The following is a 26,206-nucleotide window of genomic DNA, read 5'->3' on the forward strand; positions in this document are numbered from 1 at the left end:
TTTTCTGGATTTACCACTCCATCCAGCAGTGTGTAATTACCCACACAAAAATAATAATTATTATTAAATAATTTCAAGTATGGGTACGTAATATTTCTATGTTTTGAACGAATGATTTTAATAATATTCCATTTTGAGAATCATAGCAGGTTGTTATTAATTTGGAGTACATAATTTTTTTCTTCTCGCAATAATTATATTAAAATAAAAAGAAATAGAATTTTCCGGACTATTCCCTTTGCTTATTTATAGGTAAGCTCAGTGCCATCTCGCCAGTATTGAGAGAATGGCAAAATCGCCAGAAGAAGAACACCCACAAAAGGTTTTTGGTTGGGCTGCCAGAGATTCTTCTGGGGTTCTTTCTCCTTTTCATTTCTCCAGAAGGTAAAGGCTTTCTTCTTCTTCTTCGTTACTATTTCATTTTTCATTTCTCGTTCGTTTACCAATGAAGCGTAAAAGAAAAGGAAAAACAAGTGGATATTTCATCTTCGGCCATAAGATAGTCTAGATTTCTTGGAACTCTAACCATTTGCGGCGGATTTGCCATTCATGACATGTTCATGCGTGTCTCCGTACGTATTTGGATTTGGGTATATATTATTTTGCGGGAAATGCCCTTTGCATGCCTTTGATTTGTCATAAAAAAAAAATATTAATAGAATAAGGTGATATATCTGCCTCACCATCAAAAGAATGGGTTACACAGTATTATATTATTGATTTGCTAAAGTGTATGACCTTTTGCTGATTCTGTGCTAATATTGGCGGATAACTTAGTTTTGGCATTTTTATCTTTCGATCTGGTCCCAAACATGAATTAGGTAGGAGCGGTATTGTAATTTGTGGTCCAACAGTTTCGAAGAAATAAATAAATAAAGTACAGAGCGAATAAAACAAATGAAAAAAGTTAATTACGTGAATAACCCTTGTTTTTATGAAAAATGACAAGCTCCGCTCTGAATAATTGATGTTCTTGGGAATAGTGAGATTTTTTTTTTTTTTTTTTTGTTCCTATGATCTTACAAACGGATCAGAATTCTGGGTTTCTACCCGAAAATCGTGGTAACAAAATCTCTCTACTAACGCTTCTTAGTAGTTTTGTAATGGATAAGATCAGATGGACTGAGTGGTAATGCCTGTATTACTATTTACTTAAGCTGTTGCTTATTATACTTTGGCAGGGAAAATGGTGAAGAGGATGTCACGATAAAGATACTTTACTGCGGGGTTTGCCACTCTGACTTGCATATTGTTAAGAATGATTGGGGGTTCACAAGGTTTCCTGTTGTTCCCGGGTATGATTCTTATCTCACGAAAAGCTGTGAATTTTGTTAAGATATTTGCGAATTAACAATGCGGGGGACGAGGTGTATGTTACTTTCCAGATGCTTGACACTGGTGGAAAAGAGTTATGTTACATACAGTCACTACTGATGTGACTGTTATGGTATGTGTGACAAAATTTTCAGGATAAATATACTTTCAAATCTCAAATTATAAGAAATTTGTACTTTGCACAAATACTAGCACTAGTGACACATTGTGAGAGCACATTGGCTTAGCCAAATGCCAGTGCATCCAAATTTATGGCTTTTTATCTCTTAAATTTGCTGCATTGGAGTAGTCATAACTTGCTAGCTTGACATTTGAGCCACAGTATATGTAAACTCATCTCCATCTTTGAAGTAATACTTTTTTTGATAAGTATCTTTGAAGTAATACTATTCATAGCTATTCCAATAATTTAGGTTGAGGAAAAATAATAGTTGGGAAACAATAATTTAAGTAAAAATTAAATTATTAATTAACATATGGTTAGTGTAGTTACAAAATATGAAAAAAAACAAATTTTAAAAATTATTATTAAAAATATAATGTTATATTATTATTTTGACTAATCCAATATGGAGTTATGGCTTGAATGGTTTTAGATTCATGGAAAACATGTACTTTTAGCTAAATTTTGGATATGACTTTGATGAAACCAATGCTATTGCTCTCCAAACTACCAAAACCAACACTGTGTACTCTTCAATAATATCTGACCGTCAAAATTGTGTCACTGTCACGTATTTTTCTCTCATAAATGACCTTAATTCAATTAGGGTGCAAGGTACCATTTCTTTTTTTTTTTAGTTTAAAGGTGCAATGTCTCAGTTTTGGTTATTTGGTGTGTAAAGTGTACAACTCCTAATAGTTTGAATGTTTCCAAATTTTTAGTGCTACCAATATGTCTTAGAAGAGGGTAAACCAACTAGTATCATAAAGATGTTCAAGTTTTCTTGTTGTAACGCTCAAACAGAGGCCCTAGCTACAATTGAGACATACTCGAAAAGGATTAGCCAATGTTACAATTTGAGTCCCTTGGATTCATTATAAAGAATAAGAATTTCCCCCTCCCAAGCAACTTGGAATCTCATTCACCACGTATACTCACTCATCATGGGTATCATGCATGTAATAGTAAATTTCCCTTTGGTATAGGTACAGAGAGTGTTGGTATTTTTTTTTTTTTTTTTTTTATAGGTAGAAGGTAACAAAGAGTGTTGGCATCTGGAAACAACCTTGTCTATGTGCTTGTACTTTTTCTTTGTCTAGGCTTCCTTTCCCCCAACCCCCCCCCCCCCAAAAAAAAAGGGTCATTCAGTTTCAACTCTTTTAATCCTGTAATAATGCCACTTCCATATTGGGATGCCAGGCGTTATGCCTGAAGTTATGACTGTAACGTAAAGGCCAGCCAACGGTTTCCATTCCTGCCATAGCTATCCTTGAATCTTTTGAGTCTCTCCATATTGTTCTGTGAGTAAAAACTCTTAGGCTGTGGGCATATTGAGTGTGTCTCTAGATTTATCTACATAGCACACTCACACACCGGGTGAAGGCGAATTATGAGGTTTGAACACTGGATTCACTTGTGGAACAACTACACAAATTATCCTTGAGGTATTTCTTCTGCTGTGTTTATTTACATAAAATCTAACAAATCCAAAAAATTCTTGTGTTACAATCCAACCTAGTGTCTATTAGCAGAATAATTGATGTGTACTACTCAATAGTTGCTTAGATTCAATGCTAATATCGTAAAGTTTTAACTACATGGTTTGTGTTAAGGAAATTTGTTGGAAGTTGCATTTTCAAATCGTGATTAGCCAACCTATCCATCATTTTCTTGTAAGCCACTTGTAAATCGCTTGATTAGAGTTCTTATTGTTGTCAAGGCCTCCTTCAAACAGAGCATAAGAGACTTTTGATATCTCACAAGAGTAAAACCCAGAACTTCTTACCTTATTCTTTTGCTGAAATGAAATGTTCCTGGAAAGTAGCACTAGGCTAACACCCATTTTATGCAGAACGCGATGTGATTCTTGCCGTCAGCTTCCACTATCATGCATCAACCAATCCAGAAAAGCAAAACTTTAAGTTATTTCTCTTAGATTGCCCACTGAAACCCTTTCATCAGTTGTCTAACTGTGTCTTGGTCTGTTTAGTTCCTTATGATTTGCTGGAATATATATGCCTCACTGCTTGGAAGTATATCTTTGAGGTCTGTATGTATAACCCTGAGCTGGTTTGAAGGTAGAAAACACATTTAAATAACCGTTTTGACCATTTATCAAATTGCCTAAGCCCCATTTGTGCACTAGTAGCACTATTGCTTGTGGATATTTAAGTTCTTAATGCTCTAGCCTTGAGACTCTGGTACATGATAGAAATGCTGTAAGGTCTATATAGGTGTCTGCAGACCCCTGTTTTGAATAAGCAAGTGGTAATGCTTGCATGTGTTGCTCTATGCATCTGGAAATTTTTTTCATTTGGAAAATTATTGGAACTTGTTCTCTGCTACCTGAGAAATCCTGTAGACGCTTTGGAGGTTACAGTGCTAAGGTTTGAGGTTGGATATTTGTCAACTTGTGTATTTGACAATTTTGATTCAAAGCTTGACAACTGACATTTGAGAGGTAGTTCTTTTTGCTCAAGGATTTTGTGCAGAGGATATTCCCTGGTCATCGATATATATATATATATATATATATATATCTGTGTATAAATTTATGTATGTATGTAAATTTTTGTCTGTGATTAAATGTTACCATTGGCTACATAGGTTATATTTACTGTGATTTGTTACAGTTTTGCACCCGAGTTATTTCAGCTTGACCTTCAGTTTCTTTTTTAGTTGTCAATCCCTTGCATGAAACCGCCTTCAGTATCACTATTTTTCATTTCCTTTATCTCCAAATAACTGGAACCAATCAGGTATCATATACCAGACGATGTTTTCCCCTGATTTTTGTACTAAGCCAACTATAACTGAGGGAATGTTCTATGTATATGCATAGATAAAAAATGGAAAAGATTCTTTTTCGACCCTATTGTTTGATGGACATGTATGATCTATATGTTCTTCCCAAATAGTTAATTTAAACTAGGAATGGATCACATACTTTCCCATTATTTCAGTCAAAAGATAATTTGGATGCCATAAGTGCTACTCAATTCAACCCAAAAAAGCTATTACTCTACTTAATTGGATTTGGCATATTTGTCCAGTGCCCATTATATGGCTCTTTTGAATGCGAAGTCTTGAAAGTGAATCAGTTGCTTTTGCTCAATAGTGTTATTGTTTTTTTTAGAGTTGGCTAAGCTATCTGATTGAACATTTGTATCTTTGGAATTATGTTTTGTTTGCTATTGAGAGCCATCTTGATGGAGTTAATAGAATAAACATGTCGGAACTTATATAGATGATGTAGGTGATTATTATTTTGCAGGCATGAAATTGTTGGTGTTGTGACCAAAACTGGGAAGAATGTGAAGAAATTCAAAGTGGGTGACCGAGTTGGAGTTGGGGTCCTAGTGGGCTCCTGCAAGAAATGTGACAGTTGCCAACAGGACTTGGAGAATTACTGTCCTCAAGTGATATTTACCTATAACTCCCTTTATCATGATGGGACAATAACTTATGGTGGTTATTCTGATGTTGTGGTTGTTGAGGAACGCTTTGTGCTCCGCTTTCCTGATAATTTACCCCCTGATGCTGGTGCTCCACTTCTGTGTGCTGGGATCACAGTATACAGCCCTATGAAATATTATGGAATGACTGAGCCTGGCAAGCATTTGGGTGTTGCAGGGCTTGGTGGGCTTGGTCATGTTGCAGTGAAATTTGGTAAGGCCTTTGGGTTGAGAGTTACTGTCATTAGTACTTCCCCAAAAAAAGAGGATGAAGCAATCAACAGGCTTGGGGCTGATGCTTTTCTTGTTTCTAGCGACCCTGCAAAACTGAAGGTACATGTAGCTTGAAAACAGTTATGGAAATGAAAATATATCTAGGTTCTTTTAAATTTTGATCAAGAGGAACGGCTACCCCCTTGATTGAGAGTAACGGCTACACAAGGGGGTAGCCCAACATTGATGGAGGTGGTGAATGATCCCAGCTTTCAGGTATTTAGATCAAGTGTTGCTATAACTTAGGGCGGCTTTTAAAATTAGTCTGCAAATTGATGTGAACATGATAATCTCATTGTTCCACAATAATCGGCATATCAGAAACAAGTTTCATGGAAATCAGTTAGTCTAATACCCTGTTATTTTGTGCTTCCACTTTGCAGGCGGCTATGGGTACTATGGATTACATCATTGACACTGTGTCTGCAGTTCACCCTCTGGCTCCGCTTCTTGGTCTACTGAAGGTGAATGGGAAGCTAGTCACTCTTGGTTTGCCTGAGAAGCCCCTAGAACTGCCTATCTTTCCTTTAGTTTTGGGTAAGCCACAATAAGCCTTCTTTGCAGAGCACTAATGAGTCTTTAAAAAAAACAATGAGAATCCAAATGCCCACTGGGTCCTGGTTTTAGATATTTAAAAAAAAAAAAAAAAAAACTCATTTTTAGATGCTATCTAGTAAATAGAAATAAAAGTGACGTTGGATTTCTAGATCTACACATATATACTTGTGTCATTTGATTTTGATTTAGTCCTTACTATTTCAATTCCTCTTAATTTAATGAATTAGAGTCTTTTTTAAGATATGATTGGTCGTAGATAGTGCATGTGAATTACGACAGTGCATGTGAATGTAACTATTCAAGTAGAAGCCTTTTGCAGGAGTTTGGTGGGTCCTCTTCACCAACTATGACTTCAAAATGGATTATTCCTTATTTTGGATTGACCCTACCTCAGGTCAATACAATTTCTAACTATGTTATACTTACAGGGCGTAAACTTGTTGGAGGAAGTGATGTAGGGGGGATGAAAGAGACACAAGAGATGCTAGATTTCTGTGCAGAGCATGGTATTGCTTCAGACATTGAGTTGATCAGAATGGAAGATGTCAACAAGGCGATGGAAAGGCTTGCCAAATCTGATGTGAGGTACCGATTTGTTATTGATGTGGCAAACTCCTTGTCACAGTAGATTAGTCGGTGTGCCATGGCTGCTAGACACCCTTGAACTGAGGTGCGGATATCAGAATAAGTTTCGGATCTGTGATCTAATGGAACTTTGAGGGCAAAACATAGAAAAATACTATTGAGTTGGACATGTAGCATCCGCCATTGAACTTTTCTCCATGCTATATGGCATCTATTCCCCTTTTCGCATTCACATTCTATGTTTTGGTGTTAATCTACAACGTTTACCATAACTGCTAGTGGCCTGCTTTGATCTTTCATATTTTATAACCACTGTTTAACAGCTAGCTGAGTGGTGTTAACCATTTCATACTCAAAACAGCTGAGTGTTGGGAAAATTTAAAGTGCTTTCCGGCCAGATATACTTCTATTTTCTTGGATGATGAGCAGTACTCGTGGTTGCAAAAATTTTCCTCATGTCTGATGGTACGATTGTAACACACCCTTATCCCATTTCCGTAAGAGAACTAACACAAGCGATAGACAATTAGGCCTTTACTACTGGAAGATGTTGTGGCATTATCAATTTTTAAGATTAATTTTTTCAGTAGGCTTAATCTGCACTTCTTCCCAGTCGCAAAGGGAGCCGGAGTGCCTTTAAGATTTTAGAATAATTAATTTCTAAGAAACAGTCAATATATATATATATATATATATATCTCGTTGGATGTAAGAAATTTTAATACATGAATTTTGCATGACTTGAAAGAGTCTAACCGGCCGGACAACCTAGTCAATGTCAATAGCTTTCATCATATTTGAAATTATTTTTACAACGAATTATCAATCGTCTAAGAACCTATCTATCTTTCGATATTCTATACAAAGTAATGTTAGATACCTAATAAAGTTTTGCTCACTCTTTTTTAAAAGGTAAGATCCACTATGAAAGGATTTCAGATTTTCCTCTTTTTTTATTTTATTTTTTTAAAGATAAGTGTTACAGACACAAAGAAATTACATAAAATTAAATTACAAACTGATGTGTCTTCATATAATCCGTTATATCTACTTTATAATAAAAGTACAATCTGATGTACCGAATCAAGTCACGTTAGTTTGTGAATTTATTTTTGTGTAACGACTTTGTGGTTAGAGTATTTCTCTTTTTCAAAGTGAGTGCATGAGACTTGTATACGTTAAAACTACATATAATTTACCTATTAAATTTGTATACACGCATTCTTTTGCATTTAGTATTTTTATAATGTGGGGAGGAAAACAAGCGACCGTTGAGACGATATATATGCGGATATGATCATGGTGTGTGGCCTGCAATTAATGACTAGTTAAGCATATGCCCCAGCCTCGCAAAAGTGTGAGAAAGACAGACACAGAGAGAAACGATGCAACTCTCCTTTATAAATTCTGTTGTAGTCAATAGATCCCATGAAAACTACGATATATTAATGGTGTTTGTTCTTCTTTAAATACGAACTTCTTTGCAGGATATTCCTTAAAGCTGGCTAGTGGACATGCTTCAAAAAATTTATATATACATCCCATAACAACACATCCCTATACTCACCTACTCCCGTCTAGTTATTTCCTTTCTTCTTCGTTCGAAAGAATGACTTCTTCCTTCCAATCATGTCTAGCCTATCTCTACTTGAGCTTTCTTTCCTTCATTATTATACCCAAAACCTTTGCTTGGGATTGGGGACCTGTGGATACCACGGAAGGCTTCGTTTCTCTCCCTCTAGATCAATCTCACTATCACATTCAGAGACCCTATGATGTGCCTGAAGACCAGCGTTATAGCTTCATCAATGGAGTTCACAAGTGTTGGGTTTACTCTACAGACAAGCCTCACACTCGTACGAGCCAAACCAAACCCCGAACAGAGATTGCCATACAAGTAAGTACTGATCATACCAAATCCTATCTTTAATGAGTAATGATACCCAGGCCACTCTCTCTTTTACTATCATCTTTCTATCATCCCATCATATTGTTGTGATGATGAATTATTCATCTATAACATCAGTTTACATCTTAATTTTATGAATATAATGGGTTCCACAATAAGTAATAAGTACTTACAAATCAAGTTTATAAATAGCATATATAGCTCCTAATATTATGCAAACTATTTTCTCAGGGCTACGGTTATTCATCAGGAGTTTGGCAGTTTGAAGGATATGGATATGTGCCAAACGGGACATCAGGCGTGTGCATCATGCAAGTATTTGGAGCAAGTCCTCCTCACGCCACAACGCTAATGATTAGAGTGTATAATGGTTCGCTCATGTACTATAAGGGTCCAGTCCTTGTACCAAACATTTATGATAGGTGGTTTCGACTGAATGTCATCCACAATGTTGATGCTGCAAAAGTGAGAGTTTATGTTGATGGGCATCTGAAATTGGTGGCAGAAGGCCGTGGAGGAAACTCTCATGCCTTCAAATGTGGTGTCTACGCGCAAAATGACGACTCCCTTTGCATGGAGTCTCGTTGGAAAGGCATCAAAGTATTAAGAAAATGTGACTGATCACTAGTTTGGTGTCCGTGAAACTCTTGTATTTGAACCGATTATTAATGAGTTGTCCAAGGAGCAAGACTAAATTATTAACTCATTAATTATTAGGCCATATTGCTGCCAATACATATAATTTCATGCCCCTATTCTCTCTCTCTCTCTCTCTCATTTACAAGCATATAATGTTAAAAAACTCAACCATTGATCCAAAAGCTCTAAAACTATCATATACTAATTTGGTTAAACCTTTAACCAGCCTCATGATCAATGCTTCCAAATCCGACCTCCATGATAGTCCACTCAATCGACACTAATCTGGTGGTAACTCTTTTCCTTTTGGCGACTTCACTTATCTATTAGTATTCAATAACTTAACACCATACTAATACATAGCATCAAGACATTTTAATCCAATCTATAGGTTGTCCCATCCGTGACTTGAACTCGTGATATGATCCCTGCTCTGATATCAATTGTTAAAGACCCAACCATTGATCCAAAAGCCCTAAGACTATTGGATACTAATTTGATTAAACGTTTAACCCTCAAGATCATAATATATAATCAAAATTGCTACATACAAACGGCATGCGCCGGCTGTACATGGCAAAGTAGAAGTGAAAACAATTAAAAAAAAAAAAGGTAAAGGCCAATGTAAAGAAAAATACAAGTTTCTTCTTCTTCCGTCAGAGTTGCACCCTTGTATGCGGCTTAGCTCCAATTATGGAGATCATCGATTCTTGTTTGAAAAGTAGATTCCTTTCTCGATAAGAATATGTGGCTTAACTATGTTGCAAGAAACGGAAATCTAAAGGATACGTGTAAGGGGAAAAGAGGATGTTGTAGTAGTACTCTATCGAGATCAAAGAAATTGGGGAAAATGGAACACATTCAAAGAAATAAAATGCCTCATATTTTGCCCCCGGTCTTCTTCAATCAGCTCCCAAGTGCGCCCATTTCTCCAAACAATCTTGGCAAAAAAAAAATCCTTACATAATCATTGACTTTGAACCCACATGACATTTGGGTTGTTCTTATTCCCTATCGATAAAAAATCCATTTCTCGATAAAAAAATCCTTACCCAAATTTGATCTGGGTTGTTCTTATTCCTCATTAAGGCCTTATATCTAGTAGCTATTTCATTTTTGCAGCTTGTCTTTGTGGAGGGAACCAGATCTTATGAGGACGAAACACGAAAGCGAGAAACAAATATTGCAAGCAAGAAGGGTGAGAAGGAGAAGGAAGATCAGAGGAGGAAGGGGAACGGCGAAGTGGAGGGGAGAAGGAGAAACGAACCTTTTGGGCAGTTTGTCTTCGTGGAATCCAAAAACATATGAAACAGACCATTTCATTAACCACGTAGGACATGGTTGCAGGGCGCTTTCTCCGGTCGACTGCAAGCATAATTTTTCATATATAATATACTATATATATATATGGCGCTGCAAATTAGCCTTCTAGAACTTGATGTCATTCTCGTGATGAATGTAACCTATTCATGTGAAAATTAGATTATCGCAATAATTAAGAGATGAGGTTGTCAGATTATCGATTGCAAATGTAAGGGGATTTTCCCTCTGAGCCTAAGAATGGCAATTAAGGAAACTAGTTGCAAAAGCCAAGCCTAGAACAAGTAGAGTCTCCAACCCGACTCATGAGTAGGCTCCTCTAAACGTAACCTCTATGAAGGAACGTGCTGCAGGGGATGAGACTCGCCGACTTGGAAACCCTTCGAATAGTGTCTAGCTTTTGAGTGCTTGTCTGTGTAGTGGACATAATGTACAAGGGGACCCTCGATCCTCTGATAGGAGGGGCATCAATGGACCATCAAGGATGCTAGCAGGGTGGGAAAATCAGATAACTACACTATATTAATAGCATCACTACCCAAGGTACACGCCACATTAATGACACCGTTGCATAGTCATGCCGCATTAAATAACTCTAACAAAAGGAACAGTACAAATGAAACAGACTCTATGGGGGCAGACACGATCTGTCCCCCATACTTATGATATAATTAGCAAGTCTCAGGTACGAGAAAACTCTCTAATTCCTTGACTCTCACACTTATTTACAAACTTCCAAGAGAATTTATTGACTTTGGCATCAAAGACTTCCCAGCCCCAAGGTTGTTCTCTCCCAGTTGCCTTCTTTCTTATCTTTTGCAGACCCAAGTTATGAAAACTTGGATTGTCGAAATATGGCTTAAAAACATGCGAAATACGACGTTAACAATAATGATGCCAATAGATTAATTAATCGTTTGATATTAGACTACTAAATAGTGCAGCTTTGGGACAACGTATGACGTAAATTAAACTTGACTCGTAGTACTCGAATATCGATTTGGTCACGATAAATTAGGACGAGGCTCCGTGACCATAATTGATCCAAGAAACTACGTACATTAAGGGCAGGTTTGGGACCAAAACTAAAACACAAAATTCTCATCTCATCTCATCTCATCATTACATATTTTTCAAATTCTCATATAAAATATAATAAACAATTCAACTTTTTCAAATCCCAATACACATTTTTCAAATCCCAAAACAATAATAATATTAAAACTTAATATTTTAAACTTCAAAACAAAACATAAAATTCTCATCTCACCCCCCAAACCTACCCTAAGAAATGCGAAAACACATCTAATATTATATTGTACCCAAAAAATGGATGATGACAAAACAGTTGTTAGGTGGTTATAAATATATAGATAATGCTGGTCGGCGAATTGCTAGTGTAAAATTTTTTTATTTTTTATTTTATTTTAAATATTTTTTAACATCTTTAATTATTAGAATATATATATATATATATATAAATATATATAATATATATAGAAATAGTGATGGACGAAGTATAAGGAATAGATTCTAGCTCTAGGCCGGCCCAGAGTAGTTCAGAGAAACAAAGGAAAAAAATAAAATGGCCCATGCAGGTCTCGAACCTGCGACCTTCGCGTTATTAGCACGACGCTCTAACCAGCTGAGCTAATAGGCCAGTTGACAACAAGCTGCTAAAGACAAATTTTAATCACAAGTTTACATGCTGGCGGAATAAGATTTGGAAGTTCGAGATGGCTGTCAATATATTGTGCGCGTGTTCTATATATACAGCATTGTCGTTGAAAATATAAGATGAGTAATACTATTGCAACTATAGATCATACGTATAGGCAAACTTGAACATACAAGAGGGAAAACATCATGTTCATGGCATGACCTACGAACGGCGGATAAGCTTATAAGTTCATCATGCTTTCCAAACACTTCCCATGCAAGTAATACGTACATATAAGTTTATCATGCTTTATTTGACTTATGGACATGACTTCTGCATGCAATGGTGGCAAATTAAAGTTGTCTCAGATCACGGTAGTGTCATATTTGAGTTTTAGGAAGTTGATGGGTGGTAGGCTCCATGTTTCATTGCTTGAGTTTTTTGGGTTTGAAATCAAGCTTGTGAATGTTCTTGTGATGTTCGGGTGATTTGTGTGGCTAGTCCTATATAATGATGATGAGATTGTTTGATTCTTGTTGGCTTAAATTACAAAATACTCCATGCAGTGTCCATGGTTACCATTGCAAAGATTTGGAATGAGTGTATTTAGTCTCGAGAGAGATGAAGAAAAGAGAAAAATTTGAGAGAAGAGAGAGTTTTTACTGTTGTAACTTAAAATAAAATAAAATAAACATATGACCAAGCTACAGTAACAGGTCATATATAATCCAATGTAACTCAATGTTAAATTTATTTAGTCTTACCTAATCCAATGTATGCTGCAAAATATTAACATTGAGCTAGGATGCGTAATCCAATGTTCTAGTGGGTTAGATGAAAACGAAAACGACACCGTCGTTTGCTTGCTTCCAGAAATCATGAGAACTTGGGCTCCGAAGTCCAAATAGCCTCAACGATATGGTATAGGATTCCCCACGGCGCACGATAGCAAAGTCAGAAAGGGAAGAATGAGCGCGATTGATGTTCTGCCAAGGAAGGAAGCAAACGTGCTGAGGGGGCACGAGGGTGCAGTTTTAGCGGCCAGGTTCAACAGCGACGGCAACTACTGCCTCAGTTGCGGCAAAGATCGCACCATTCGCCTCTGGAACCCCCACCGTGGGATCCACATCAAGACCTACAAATCCCACGGTCGTGAAGTCCGCGACGTCCATGTCACCCCGTACCATTTTCCTCCCTCTCTCTATTTCTCTTTTTGTATTAGAGATTATTGCTTGCTTTCGCACTTGTGCTTGCAATTTTATTTCATTTCGAGGAATTGGGGGTTTTAGTGATGTTTCTTAAACTTTACTTTTGATACTAGGGAAGGGTACCTTGATTATGCCATCACTGCCTTTGCTACCAGCCTTTTACCCTTTAAGTTTGATACAAACACGAACTTTTGAAACTCCAAGTCCCATTTCTGTCTCTGTAATAAACCAGCTTTACCTCACATGCTCCTTGATCAAAACATTCTTTGGTTATGAGATTCATAGTGTGCTTGTGCTTTTTTATTTTATGTGAAAAAAAAAGTAATTGGTGTTTTAGTTCTATTTTCTCAACTTAATATCTTATCAAAAAAAAAGTTCTATTTTCTCGACTTAATATAAGGTGATAAGATGGTATAGAAGAAGTTTCAAGTTCTCCCTTGATACAAGGAATATCTTGTAAGGTAAAGTTTTCAAATTTTGATCTACTATCTAACAAAAATCACAATTAGCTGGTATATTTGTATACATTCTGTACCATAAGAATCTTTGATCTGATGATCATCCAACTTGTAATGCTGCACGCAGATTTTCATTTGGAACTTTAATTGACAAGACTAAATCTGGCAAAAAAATTAGGTGAATTGGGATCAGCAAGGTAATATTTGACTTGTGACTCTTTTTACCTATCCAAGAAAAAAAACAATATTTGACTTGTGATCCTTAAGTTATTGAAAACTGGGAACTGAGTTAAATCTAGGAAAAGAATATACAAGGTGGGCTAAAAACCAAAGACTATCATTTGAAACATAAGCCTTGGTAGCTGTGTCTTTATGGCATTTCTTTTTCTACTCAGAACAGTTAGTTTGAGCGCCTGTTAGCTTTCACCTCATTTGGCTAATAATGGGTTATTATATCAGGGACAACTCGAAGCTTTGTTCTTGTGGTGGTGACCGACAAATCTTTTATTGGGATGTATCAACAGGTCGTGTAATTCGAAAATTCCGTGGCCATGATGGAGAGGTATGGTTTCTTTACAGATAGAAATTTCATTTCTTATCATTGTCTGCTTATGAATTGAATTCTTAATTCTTAGGTGAGGTTATGGATCTTGTCAAACTAACATTGTTATCTAGACCTGGCATTGACATATACATTAACAATATCTCATGTGAAGACGCTAGAAGATGTTTTTTCTTTGTTCAAATGTCTTCCTTTGTTTCCTATTTTTGTTGTCCTTGCAAATCATATAATTTTTTGGAATTTATTTTACTATCTGTCCTTTCTTTTTCTTTTTTTCTTTTGTCAGGTCAATGCTGTAAAGTTCAATGAGTATTCTTCTGTCGTAGTCTCAGCAGGGTATGATCGATCATTGCGTGCTTGGGACTGTAGATCGCACAGCAACGAGCCAATTCAGGTTTACTCTATTTTTTGTTAATCAAGTACATCTCTGCGGGTACCCTTTTATCAGTTTATAATAGCTTATCTTTTCAAGAATGCTGTTTTGTTTGCAGATTATTGACACATTTTTAGACAGCGTAATGTCTGTTTGTTTAACAAAAACTGAAATTATTGGAGGAAGTGTTGATGGGACTGTTCGAACATTTGATATGCGCATTGGTAGGTATGTAGTACTCTAGTGGAAAGCTTGTAAAATCCACATGTTGATGTTATAGAAATATCTTAGACATTCAAGAGATTGTTCGTATTTCTTACCTTTTTTTCTGTGAACAAATTGTGTTATATTTTTTGTTTTACCCTTTCGTGACCTTTGTGCTACATTGAATTCTCTCTTTTTTCTCTAACTTTCCTAAAAGTTGGTACGCATTACTTGCTGGAAAGTGTCCTATTTTAGATCATCCACTTCTTCTAATGATGATGTTCTTTTTCTGCTTTATAATATAGAGAATTATCAGACAACTTGGGTCAACCAGTCAACTGTATCGCAATGTCAAATGATGGTAACTGCATATTAGCCAGTTGCTTAGATTCTACTTTCCGTCTTCTGGACAGGTAAATTCTTCTACATTTATTGATATTTACTATAGTTATCTGCCCTTACTAGCTTTCTTATGGCAGATCTACTGGTGAACTCTTGCAAGAATATAAAGGCCATACTTGTAAGGTTAGACTGTAGATTATTTGTTCTTGTGTCTTCTACGTAGTGTCTTTCTGAAATTATATAATTCAGAAATGTAGTCATCTTTATAAGATTACTGTTATCAATAATGGTTACATACAAGTTATATATTATTTGCTTACTTTTATGTGCACCAACAAGAGACAGTCTATTTAATTCTCACACATGTTGAAGCATATCTTCTACCTATGTTTGAAATCTGTAACGAGCTTTGCAAGTCTATATTTTTCATTCTCATATCAGTCCTACAAACTGGATTGCTGCCTTACCAACACTGATGCCCATATAACTGGTGGATCTGAGGATGGCTTCATTTATTTCTGGGATCTGGTGGATGCATCAGTGGTTTCAAGTTTCCAAGCACATTCGTCAGTGGTAAACTCCTCCTGGATGTGTACTTGGGCTATGCCTTCTCTTCTTATGAATAAAACTTCTTGATTACCTATCAAAGAAAAAAGATCCTCCTGGATGTGCTTATAGTATTATGTTGTTATGTCTGCGATGTTTAATGTGTTGAAGTATTTGTCTAATGTTAAACATGCTTCAAAAATTTAAATATTGTATGGTAGCATAAAAAAACTCACAATAATGAGCGAAGCTTTTGTAAATCACATCAGATAAGACACCAAAATGTGTCATAATCACTAGTTTCCACAATTTTGAATTTTTTGCTTTTGAGTATTGTTGTCTTTAGTCATGTTTGCAGTTGGCTTAAATATCATTGAGACTCTTATCCATAGGCATTTCCCAAAAGGAGTACCCAGCTCCCTGGATAGCTTGTCAATTCTTTGCTTAATATCAAAATTGAGAAATCAGATGCAGTTTTTTGGAATACCAGGACCAAGTATAATCACCGGTGTATGCCAAAAACAAATGATGTGTTCATCTCTATTTCCCATTTGTTGTAGCAAATTTTTTCTGGAGTTCTTAGGTGCATCCTTTGACTGGAACTAAAAACACACTAATGTTGTCAAGGAAGACACTTTCACAAAAACAAAATGAATCTCATGAATATAGGGAGATTTGCTTCAAGTATCTCCTGTTTTGTAGTTTCTCAATGGCTCATATCGTTTTTTCGCCCGAATTTGGCTGTGTTATTGTTGATAAACTAGATTTTAGTTTGACCACACCTTAGGAAAACCTCCTTCAAAACTGTTAGCTGTATTGTGCTTTATGATTGGTTCTATGTCAACCTCCATGGGAACAAAATGATGGCAGGGTGCAATTATGTTTTATTAGCCAATAGTCATGCAGAAGGTCAACACTAGATTTGTTTGATTTGTGGGTCGAAAGCAGTTTGTCGTGTATGTCTATGATATCTCCCTTGAATAATATACTTTTTGGGGATTATATTGGCAACTTAATGCATATGGATTTCACTATGCAGGTGACAAGTGTGAGTTACCATCCAAAGGACAACTGCATGATAACCGCCTCTGTTGATGGCACCATTCGTGTTTGGAAGACATGAGAACGGAAGCGATTAAACTCCCTCCGTCCTCGGCTTGCGCCAGCCATTTGAGTTTGACAACTTTCACCTGCAAATTAGTTTTCCAGAAAAAAGTATCCATATCAGAATGATTTGTTGAAGTTCCATTACAGGCTCCCAACATTCCGAAATCCCCTGGCTACAAGTCATCAATTATTGATAAATTTTAGTTCTTATGCCCGGAATGAATTCTCTGCTTTGCGTTTTATGTCGTGTGCTGTGTGAAATCTTAGTAAATCCATTGATTTAAGCAGAGATGGCTGGTTTTTTTTAACAGAATTTTTATTTATAAACGTTGTAATTTAATTAACACCTACAATTCTTATATATATTTATTTTACAACTCATTCTACATTCAACTAATATAATTGAGCTGCTAGAGACCCCGTTTGAGAACACAATTGTTTTTGGGTATTCTCAACTATTCTCAAATTCAACTCTCTATTTTTAAAAAAAAAGAAAAAAAATTAATAAAATATTTTAATTTAAATTATTTTACTTCTATTCATAAATTATTTTATTATTATTTACAAATATTCTGAATTGAACTGCTGGAGTTAGATCCTGTTTGAGAACATAATTGTTTTTGGATATTTTCAACTAATCTCAAATTTAATTTTTTTCATAATTTTTTTTTCAAATTATTTTACTGTTATTTATAAATTATTTCATTATTATTCGTAAATTTTCTAAAATATTATCAAATCAGCTCACTACTCTCAATAAGGGAGTTCTAGACAGGCCCATCGAGAGAGCCTGCAAATGAGATTTGGGCACTTTTGTTTCCTTGAATAGAAAGGGTAGAGGCCAGAGGGAGTAATAGAATATATGTATCTAATTTGGACATGATTATAATAATATTTTACTATTTGAGAATTAGAGATAAAAGGAGATTAGACAATAGAAAAGTCGTAGACACTCTTTCAAATCGAATTTGAGTCATTGCTTAGACTAATCATCAAAACGGCTCGTTTGTTTTCAGAGATGAGATGAGATGAATTGAGATTAAAGTTAAAAAGTTGAATAAAATATTGTTAGAATATATTTTTTAATATTATTGTTGTTTTGGGATTTGAAAAAGTTGAATTGTTTATTTTATTTTGTGTGGGGATTTGAGAAAGTTGTAATGATGAGGTGAGATGAGATGAGATGAGATGAGATGTTTTTGGAAAACAAACAAAATTTTGGACTTCGAATCCAAGATTTTAGCATCTACTAAATTTTTTGTTAGTAATATAAAGACCATTAACGACAAATGAAATTCGAACATAACTAATGTGTTATTAATTTTCATATGACAATAGAAAAATTTATAAATAAATTCGAACTTTTTTTAAATTCACTTATACTAGTTTGTGAAAAAGTCTAATAGTAAATGTTTGAAAATAATTTTCAACTCGTCTCATTTCATCTTATCTTATCTCATTTTCAAATATTATTTAAATGTAAATATTTTTAAACTAATTATTATAACTTTCTCATACTTCCAAACAAAAAATAATCCAAAATTTTCAAATTCTAAAATAAAAATAATATATATTATAAAAATATTTTAATTTTATAATATTTTTTATTCAATATTTTTATTACACAGTACACATGAAGCCCAAAGTCCCAAAAGCCCAGATCCAAGATGCTAAAGCCCACAGTCAAGCTGCAAGTTGCATTCCTCTTGCAGCAACTACAAGTCGCCCAGACAGATTACAAAGGAGTGGAAATGATGAATTCACTTGTATTTAAATTGTATTTTTGTCCGTACTTGATTTTCCTTTTATTCTTGGTAAATACCTTTAGATAATTAGTTGTATTCTATTTTAGGAAAAAACCTTCTGTTAGGTTGTTAGACCAAACGTGTATATGAGGCACCCCTGCATGCTCTCTACATGCATCATGCTCTCTGCACCGTAGTGCTTCTCCCCTTCTTTTGGTTTCCTTACATGATATTGAGAGCCTAAGAGCAATCCTCCATGGAAGACCCACCTGAAAACTCTGCCAATTCTGAATCCCACCACTCCGATTCTTCCTCAGTTCATAAAACCATAAACCCAAACACCTTTCGTGCCAACAATATGGCCCGCTATCTAAACCTCAGTGATCCCAGCAACCTATTTCGCTTAGACAACGACGACAACCATGTCATCCTTCTTGTCACTAACTTGCTTACAACCGACAACTACACCACCTGGTCGTGAGCCATGCGCCGCACCCTTCGTGCCAAAAATAAAGTGGGTTTCATCATCGATGACATGCCACGACCCACTGACTCAGCAAGCCCCTTGCTTGAACTTTGGGAGTGCTGCAACGACATGGTTGTTTCATGTATTCAAAATTCCATCAATTCTTCCATTAAATCTAGTGTTGTTTTCGTTGATGATGCACGGGATATCTTGCTCAATCTACAGGACTAATTCTCTCAACAAAATAGGCCACGCGTATTTCAACTAAAGAAAACTCTTGCCAGCCTTCTCCAAGAACACAACTCTGTAAGTGTTTACTATGGTAAACTCAAAACATTATGGGATGAGCTTTCCATTTATGATCCTATTCTCGTTTGTAATTGTGGTACTATGACAACTCTTTTGGATTGTTATCAACGTGACTGTGTTTTTTAATTTTTAATGGGTCTGCATGATACTTACTCTAATGTCCGTGATCAAATCATGCTTTTAGATCTTATACATTCTGTTACTAAAGTTTTCTCATTGATACAACAATAAGAACGCCAGCATCAACTCATTCATAATACCCCATCCCCTAACTCAATGGCCCTCACCATTAAGAAGCCCTTTCCTCCTTAAAAATTCTCATCCCAACCACGGCCTAACCAAAAGAAAGAAAGACCTTATTGCATTCACTATAGAATTACATGTCATTCCCTTGATACTTGCTTTAAAGCAGGCAATGTCGAGGCCCCTGTATGTTCTCATTGCCATTTGACTGGACACATAGTAGAAAAATAATACAAATTGCATGGCTATCCACCGGGCCACAAACTTTTCAACAAATCTCCCAACATTGCAATTTTTGCTACCCAATCCACCATATCCCCTCCTCCACCACATGAGGAAATCAATGATGACAAAGTTGGTTTAACTAAGGCACAAATTTAGCAACTAATGACTTCACTTCAGCCAATTGAGTCTTCTATTGCTGCTCAACATTCGGCTAATCAGATTCAGTCTAAGTTACCTCCTCCCAATTCTAATTTCTCTAGTATATCTCTTTGTTTATCCACCCACAAACACATTACACTGCAATCCAACATTTTTCCTTGGATAAAGACACGGGTGCAACAGACCACATGGTCACTGCCCCTCATTGTTCACATCAATCACAACACTTGTTTCCTATTATGTAAAATTATCAAATGGAACTGAAGTTCCTGTCACTCATATTAGTAATGTTCAAATCACCAAATCCATTTGCCTCATCAAGGTTTTGTGTTCTATCATTCACCTTTAATCTCCTTTCAACTAGGACACTTGCCACTTCTCTCACTTGTTGCCTTTTTTTTTTCCTCTAATTGATGCTTTATTCAGGACCTTCTCTCTTGGACAATGATTGGGAAGGGTGAAGTGAGGGATGACCTCTACCACTTGCTACAAACTAAAGTCTCTCATTCAAGTTTAGCCACAACACTTTCACAGCTTTCAAACACTTCCTTTACTGTTTCCTGTTTTGAACAATGTTGGTGTCACTAACCTTTGGCATTGTCGTCTAGGTCATCTATTTTTTCTTTGTGTTAGTTTGATCATTGATCCCATTGTAAAGAACAATATCTCTTCTCTTAATAGTAAGCCTTGCTGCATTTGTCTAATGGCTAAATTGCATCGCCTTCCTTTTCTTAACAGTCAACATAAAACATCTCATTCCTTTGAAATAATGCATTGTGACCTATGGGGATCGTGCTCAACAACTGCATATGATGGGTCCAGATATTTTTTAACTATAGTCGATGATTTCACTAGAAGTACATGGTTATAACTTCTTTAAAATAAATCTACAACTAGAAAATGCATCGAGTCTTTCTACAATCTAGTTGAGACTCAATTTAATCTTAAAATTAAAATTTTAAGAAGTGACAATAGAGGTGAATTTCAAATGATTGACATTTTTAATAACAAAAGCATCATTCACCAGAAAAGTTGTGTTGCCACTCCCAACAAAATGAGATTGTAGAAAGAAAACACCAACATTTATTGAATGTGGCTCGAGCATTAAAATTTCAAGCTAGTCTTCCACTTGAATATTGGAATGATTGTGTTTTAACAGCAATCTATCTTATTAACAGGACACCTAGCTCACTTCTTCAAAATTAAAGGCCATATGAGTTTTTATTTAATTCTCCACCAATCTATGCTCATACGAGAATATTTGGCTCATTGTGTTTTGCTTTTACCATTTTCCATTGTAGAAAAAAGTTTGATCATCGAGGTCGCATATGCATTTTTCTTGGATATCCATTTGGTGTTAAAAGTTACAAGCTTTTTGACCTTAAAACCAAAACTACCTTCATTTCTATGGATGTTGTGTTTCATGAATCAATCTTCCATTTCCATTCAATGTCTTCCACTACTAACCATCCCAATCTGGTTTTTACTAAACCACTACTTGACTTTCTTGATTTTCTAGCTTCTATCTCTAACTTTAATCCTAAACCATCCACAGATTCTACTGCTCCTTCATCAACCATTTTACAATATGATTTCCTCCCTCATCCAAAACCTCATCTTCATTTTTCTCCCATTTCTGGTTCTACTCCTACACTTCCTCTTCGCAGGTCCACTAGACTAAGGAGAGCACCTCAATACTTGTAAGATTTTCACTACAAACAAGCCTCCCTCCATGAACCAGCTCAATCTTTGCCTAAGTTTTGCATAGAAATATCTAGTACTTCCCATCCTCTAGATAAATATATCTCATATCAGAAATTTCATCATTCTTTTAGTGCTTTTTCAACCACCATCTCTATTGTTTCCGAACCAACAACTTATAAGCAAGTGATAAAACGTCCTAGCTGGTGCCAAGCTATGGAAAATGAATTAACTACCTTAGAATAAAAGCAAACTTGGATTATCACTGATCTACCTCCTGGAAAACAAGCTATTGACTGCAAGTATGTGTACAAAATTAAATTCAATTCTAATAGGTCCATTGAGAGGCTAAAAGTCAGGCTTGTTGCAAAGGGATTCGCGCAATAAGAATGCATAGATTACACAGAAACTTTCTCTCCCATTGCCAAATTGGTAACAGTTTGGGTCCTCCTTTCTGTGGCAGCAATACAAGGCTAATCACTACATCAATTTGATGTCCACAACGCCTTTTCTCCATAGTTATTCAGAGGAGGAGACTTATATGAGAAAACCGTCAGGTTACACTAAAGGTGAACCTCATCAAGTGTGCAAACTGGTTAAGAGCCTATATGGTCTTAAATAGGCCTCGAGACAATGGTACTCCAAGTTTTCTTCATCTCTCATTACTTTTGGGTTTGAGCAATCTAAAACTGACTATAGTTTTTTCACGAAATTAAATTGTGCCTCTTTCACTACTTTATTAGTATATGTTGATGACATTATTGTGGTTGGTAACTATAAGAAATCCATTGCATCTCTCAAACAGTTTTTGCACACTCACTTTAAGATAAAAGACCTTGGTTGCTTACGTTACTTTCTTAGTTTAGAGGTTGCACGAAAGAAATACATCTATGTCAAAGAAAGTATGCCTTTGACATACTTTTAGAGTTGGGTACTTTTGGTTGCAAGCCACTGAAATTGCCCATTGAACAGAATTTTAAAATGAATAAGGATTATGGGCATCCTATTTCAGATCCTAGTCCATATCAAAGGCTTGTTGGACGTTTGTTGTATCTCACAGTCACAAGACTCGATATATGTTATGCTGTCCAGTTTTTTAGCCAGTTTATGGATCAACCTACAACCTCACATTTATCCACAGTTCAGAAGATCCGTCCATATCTCAAAATAGCCCTTGGTCAATGAATATTACTGCCCTCCACATCTCAATTACAGCTTAGAGTCTACTGTGATTTAGATTGGGCCTCATGCACTCACACATGTTGATCCGTCACAGGTTATTGCATTTTTCTTGAAAATTCTCATATTTCTTGGAAAACAAATAAACAAACTGTGGTCTCTCGCTCCTCAATTGAAGCTGAGTATCGCTCCATAGTATCCACATGTTCTAAGCTCACTTGGATCAAATATTTACTCACTAATTTTCAGGTCTCACATCCAGAAGCTGCCTTGCTCTATTGTGATAATCAAGCGGCTTTACACATCGTTGTCAATCTAGTGTTTTATGAAAGAACAAATCATATCGAATTGGATTGTCACCTCATCCAAGACAAGATTCAAGAATGTAGTATCATAACTTCTCATGTTCCCTCCCAAGCTCAATTAGCATATATCTTCACAAAGGTATTACCTGTGCATCTTCTTAATCTGCACTTATCCAATATGGGAATGGTGAATCTCGATTCTTTGTCTTGCGGGAGGCTATTACACATAGATATTTTACTATTCTACCTATTATATATTAATTAATAATTATATTCTTATTAAATATTGTAACATCCCGATCCTATATCATTAGAGACACGGATATTTTATTAGGTTTGATAATTAGGTTATTATTATTGTTATTATTATTATCAGATTTTACGTTTGTTATTTTTAATAGGATTATTATTTATATTATTGGATTAAGTGAAATATTTTTTTATGGCATCCAAGCCCATGAAGTCAGGAATCAGTTTCCACGTTAGACTCGTTCCATTTTCGTCGGATGCACGTACGTCTTTTCAGGGTTTCATGGGTCTATATAGAGAACTCGTTCATTATAGACGTAAATGTCTTCAACCTAGAGTTAGGGTTGCCGCAGCCACTGCATGCAAATCATCTGCACGACAGCAATGGCCTCCTTCCCCAAACCTGGCCACCCACACGGCAACCACCATGCCTCCCTGTCCAGAAACCAGCCGCGACAACTCGACGCCACCACAGAAGACAGCAGACCATCCTCAGCGGCCAAGGCACGCCGCAACAGCAACGGACGTGGAGAAGCCTCTGCTTCTCTTCCACGGTAACGACCACACGGACTCACACGGACTCACCTCTGTCTAACACTCACGAAACAGAGCAAGCCCATGCCATAGCACCGGGCACCACTCAGTGAGACGCAGCAACCGGAAAGGCCACTAGTCGACGACGGAACCACCATCAACCACGGCGACTCCAAGCTGCCCAGATCACGCCGAAGCCACCACCGGCCACCATAGAATTCATCGGACGCACCTCTGTTTTGCACTTCCGAAACAGAGCAACCGAACCACTGTTTTGCCGGAGTCCACCCCAGAAGACATCGGAGCACCACCCACGGTGCCAGAAACCGCCGACCAGCTCTTCCCCGTGGCATCTACTCCATCCCGGTTGGCCTTCGACCCTCAGCCACCCAGCTCTGTACGTGCGCCTCCCTCTCTCTCGGTTGCACTGCCGCATGGTTCTTTTCCTTCGGCGTCGCACCACCACAGTCGAGCCCCCAGTCGCGCCGCCGTGACCCCCGCCAGCAACCCAGAACCGCCGCACGTCAGCTTATCTCTCGGTGAGCCCTTGCTTCGCGCGTCTCTCTCTCCCGAGCTCTCTGTTTTTCTGCAGAACATATACATACGTATTTTGCTTTAGGTTTCAGTTTACTAAGTGTTAGTAGATGAAATTACAAGTATGCCCTTTCTAATATAGTATCTTGAAGCAGTGTTTTTAAGTATAATTATATTTATAACCTTACGTTTAAGTATAGGTTAATTATGAATATTGTTATGTCTTTTTAATTAAAGTTGAGTTTAATATTTCAAGTTGAGTTTAATTTTGTTAAGTAAATATATTAGTCAAATGCTCTTTTTATTAAGAAATTGTTTAAGGAATTTAAAATGTGTTTTGAAGTACATTATGAAGCCTATTATTTTAGTTAGTCTATTTAGTCGGATTTTAATAAAATTATTATGTTATATTTTAAAAATAAATTAAGGAATAAATTATGAGTGTTGAATAATATTATGATTAAGTCTACTTTTATTAAATCGAATGTTTCCACCAATTATTTTAGAATTATATATATATATATATGTATATATATATATACAGTTAAATTATATTTGAAAGATTAGATATCATATTTCAGCAGTAAGAGTTGTTAATTTATTTTGAACGATTTATTAAATGATATTAATATACTAGATTTCTCATATTATTTAATAATTATGTTAATAAATGAAAGTTATTTTAAGAATTTAAGTTTTATGACGTATTTAAAATAGCTCAAGTATTTCTACTAAGTTTTAATATGTTATTTGTATTTAAGTAATTTAAATACTATGAATTATTGATTTTAGTGTTAAACAAATATTTGTTTGACTATCTTTTAGAATTCTGAATTTAGTTAAGTAAGATATTAGTATTTATTTATTTCCAAACAATTTAGTGATAGTTATTTATTGAATATAGGTCACAAGTTACGAAGTATTATTCAAGAAGAAACGCAGCGAGGTAAGTAAATTTGATCATAAATTAGGATCGTTACAGTTAGCTTATACGTATGTATTATTCAAGCCAGTTATTTGATAGCCATTATTTATGAACCGCTCATGTGCAAGCATGTCATCCAGCATAGCATATGATCATGGCATTCCGCATCATGTTTTAGTTTCAGAAATTATAGTTATGTATGTATTATGTCATGCATCTCATGTGTATAAGACACATAAGCCATCTTAAATTCAAGTGTAAGATAAAAATCAGATCAGTTAATAAGATGGCCATTCAGATGCATGGTACCAATGCAGTTCAGTTTCAGGGTGGTGTGCAAGCCACGAACTCAGTCGTGGTCCACCATAGTATGCTAGAATACTATCAGCAGTTCCCCTTGCTGCAGCGGGATGTGGGGCTGGTGCACAACCTTGCACACAGGGTTAAGTGTGTTGGCCAGTCAGATAAGTAAGATAAATCAGTCAGTTAGTTCAGATAATTCAGTCATACATAGCATAAGCATTAGCATGAACAGTCATGAATTTTAAGTTCAGCATGAAAGTTCTTATGAAAATTTTATGTTTATTACGTTTTCGTTATGATAGATTTCTTACTGAGTCATCGACTCATTTTAGTTTATTTTCATGTTTTTATTTACCCAGGTGAAGATGATGATTACGAGCAGGCAGGCCAGGAGTAGAATGAGCATTTTAGTTTTGTTCAGACTTTTTAAAATAAAATGTGTCTTTTATGACGAATTTATTCAGTTATTTCTTTAATGTTTTTGGGAAGACATTTTTATTAGACCTTTTATTTCATAATAAATTACTTCAGTTTATTTTTAAATTATGAAATTTAGAGAATCGCTTGCCGGGTTTATTTTTCATGAAAAATACGTGACACACCTAGCCTACAGGAAGGGGGTGTTACAAATA

At 35.9% G+C, this 26,206-nt stretch overlaps 3 protein-coding genes and 1 non-coding gene across 4 annotated transcripts; 3 read left to right on the top strand and 1 right to left on the bottom strand.

Moving 5' to 3' along the window:
* The first annotated feature begins 219 nt into the window (after positions 1–219).
* Positions 220–6,693, top strand: LOC108994266 (probable cinnamyl alcohol dehydrogenase 9). The gene is made up of 5 exons (XM_018969403.2): positions 220–384; positions 1,182–1,295; positions 4,773–5,286; positions 5,610–5,763; positions 6,213–6,693. Exons 1-5 carry the CDS (start codon positions 287–289, stop codon positions 6,410–6,412), a joined length of 1,080 nt encoding a protein of 359 aa, XP_018824948.1. The 5' UTR covers positions 220–286; the 3' UTR covers positions 6,413–6,693.
* A 1,158-nt stretch (positions 6,694–7,851) lies between these two features.
* Positions 7,852–9,042, top strand: LOC108994254 (citrate-binding protein-like). The gene is made up of 2 exons (XM_018969385.2): positions 7,852–8,266; positions 8,510–9,042. Exons 1-2 carry the CDS (start codon positions 7,979–7,981, stop codon positions 8,897–8,899), a joined length of 678 nt encoding a protein of 225 aa, XP_018824930.1. The 5' UTR covers positions 7,852–7,978; the 3' UTR covers positions 8,900–9,042.
* A 2,781-nt stretch (positions 9,043–11,823) lies between these two features.
* TRNAI-AAU lies at positions 11,824–11,897 on the bottom strand. The gene has a single exon. It is a non-coding gene; the product is annotated as a tRNA-Ile (tRNA).
* An 887-nt stretch (positions 11,898–12,784) lies between these two features.
* LOC108994275 (WD repeat domain-containing protein 83) lies at positions 12,785–16,905 on the top strand. Its single transcript, XM_018969414.2, has 8 exons — positions 12,785–13,077; positions 14,023–14,125; positions 14,412–14,519; positions 14,617–14,726; positions 15,008–15,115; positions 15,182–15,227; positions 15,486–15,617; positions 16,630–16,905. The coding sequence occupies exons 1-8, from the start codon at positions 12,866–12,868 to the stop codon at positions 16,711–16,713; spliced, it is 903 nt and encodes a 300-aa protein (XP_018824959.1). The 5' UTR covers positions 12,785–12,865; the 3' UTR covers positions 16,714–16,905.
* The last annotated feature ends 9,301 nt before the right edge of the window (positions 16,906–26,206 follow it).

The sequence above is a fragment of the Juglans regia genome, chromosome 1 (assembly GCF_001411555.2).
Source record: "Juglans regia cultivar Chandler chromosome 1, Walnut 2.0, whole genome shotgun sequence".
In the NCBI taxonomy this organism is placed as follows: Eukaryota; Viridiplantae; Streptophyta; class Magnoliopsida; order Fagales; family Juglandaceae; genus Juglans; species Juglans regia.

What these genes read in the sequence shown, in the direction of transcription:
- LOC108994266 (XM_018969403.2), top strand. Translation starts at nt 287, where the DNA reads ATGGCAAAATCGCCAGAAGAAGAACACCCACAAAAGGTTTTTGGTTGG. An exon ending in AGGTTTCCTGTTGTTCCCGG is followed by an intron (nt 1,296 to 4,772) that starts GTATGATTCTTA and finishes ATTATTTTGCAG; the next exon opens with GCATGAAATTGTTGGTGTTG. An exon ending in GCGACCCTGCAAAACTGAAG is followed by an intron (nt 5,287 to 5,609) that starts GTACATGTAGCT and finishes TCCACTTTGCAG; the next exon opens with GCGGCTATGGGTACTATGGA.
- LOC108994254 (XM_018969385.2), top strand. Translation starts at nt 7,979, where the DNA reads ATGACTTCTTCCTTCCAATCATGTCTAGCCTATCTCTACTTGAGCTTT. An exon ending in GAACAGAGATTGCCATACAA is followed by an intron (nt 8,267 to 8,509) that starts GTAAGTACTGAT and finishes CTATTTTCTCAG; the next exon opens with GGCTACGGTTATTCATCAGG.
- LOC108994275 (XM_018969414.2), top strand. Translation starts at nt 12,866, where the DNA reads ATGAGCGCGATTGATGTTCTGCCAAGGAAGGAAGCAAACGTGCTGAGG. An exon ending in CGCGACGTCCATGTCACCCC is followed by an intron (nt 13,078 to 14,022) that starts GTACCATTTTCC and finishes TTATTATATCAG; the next exon opens with GGACAACTCGAAGCTTTGTT. An exon ending in TTTGATATGCGCATTGGTAG is followed by an intron (nt 14,727 to 15,007) that starts GTATGTAGTACT and finishes TTTATAATATAG; the next exon opens with AGAATTATCAGACAACTTGG.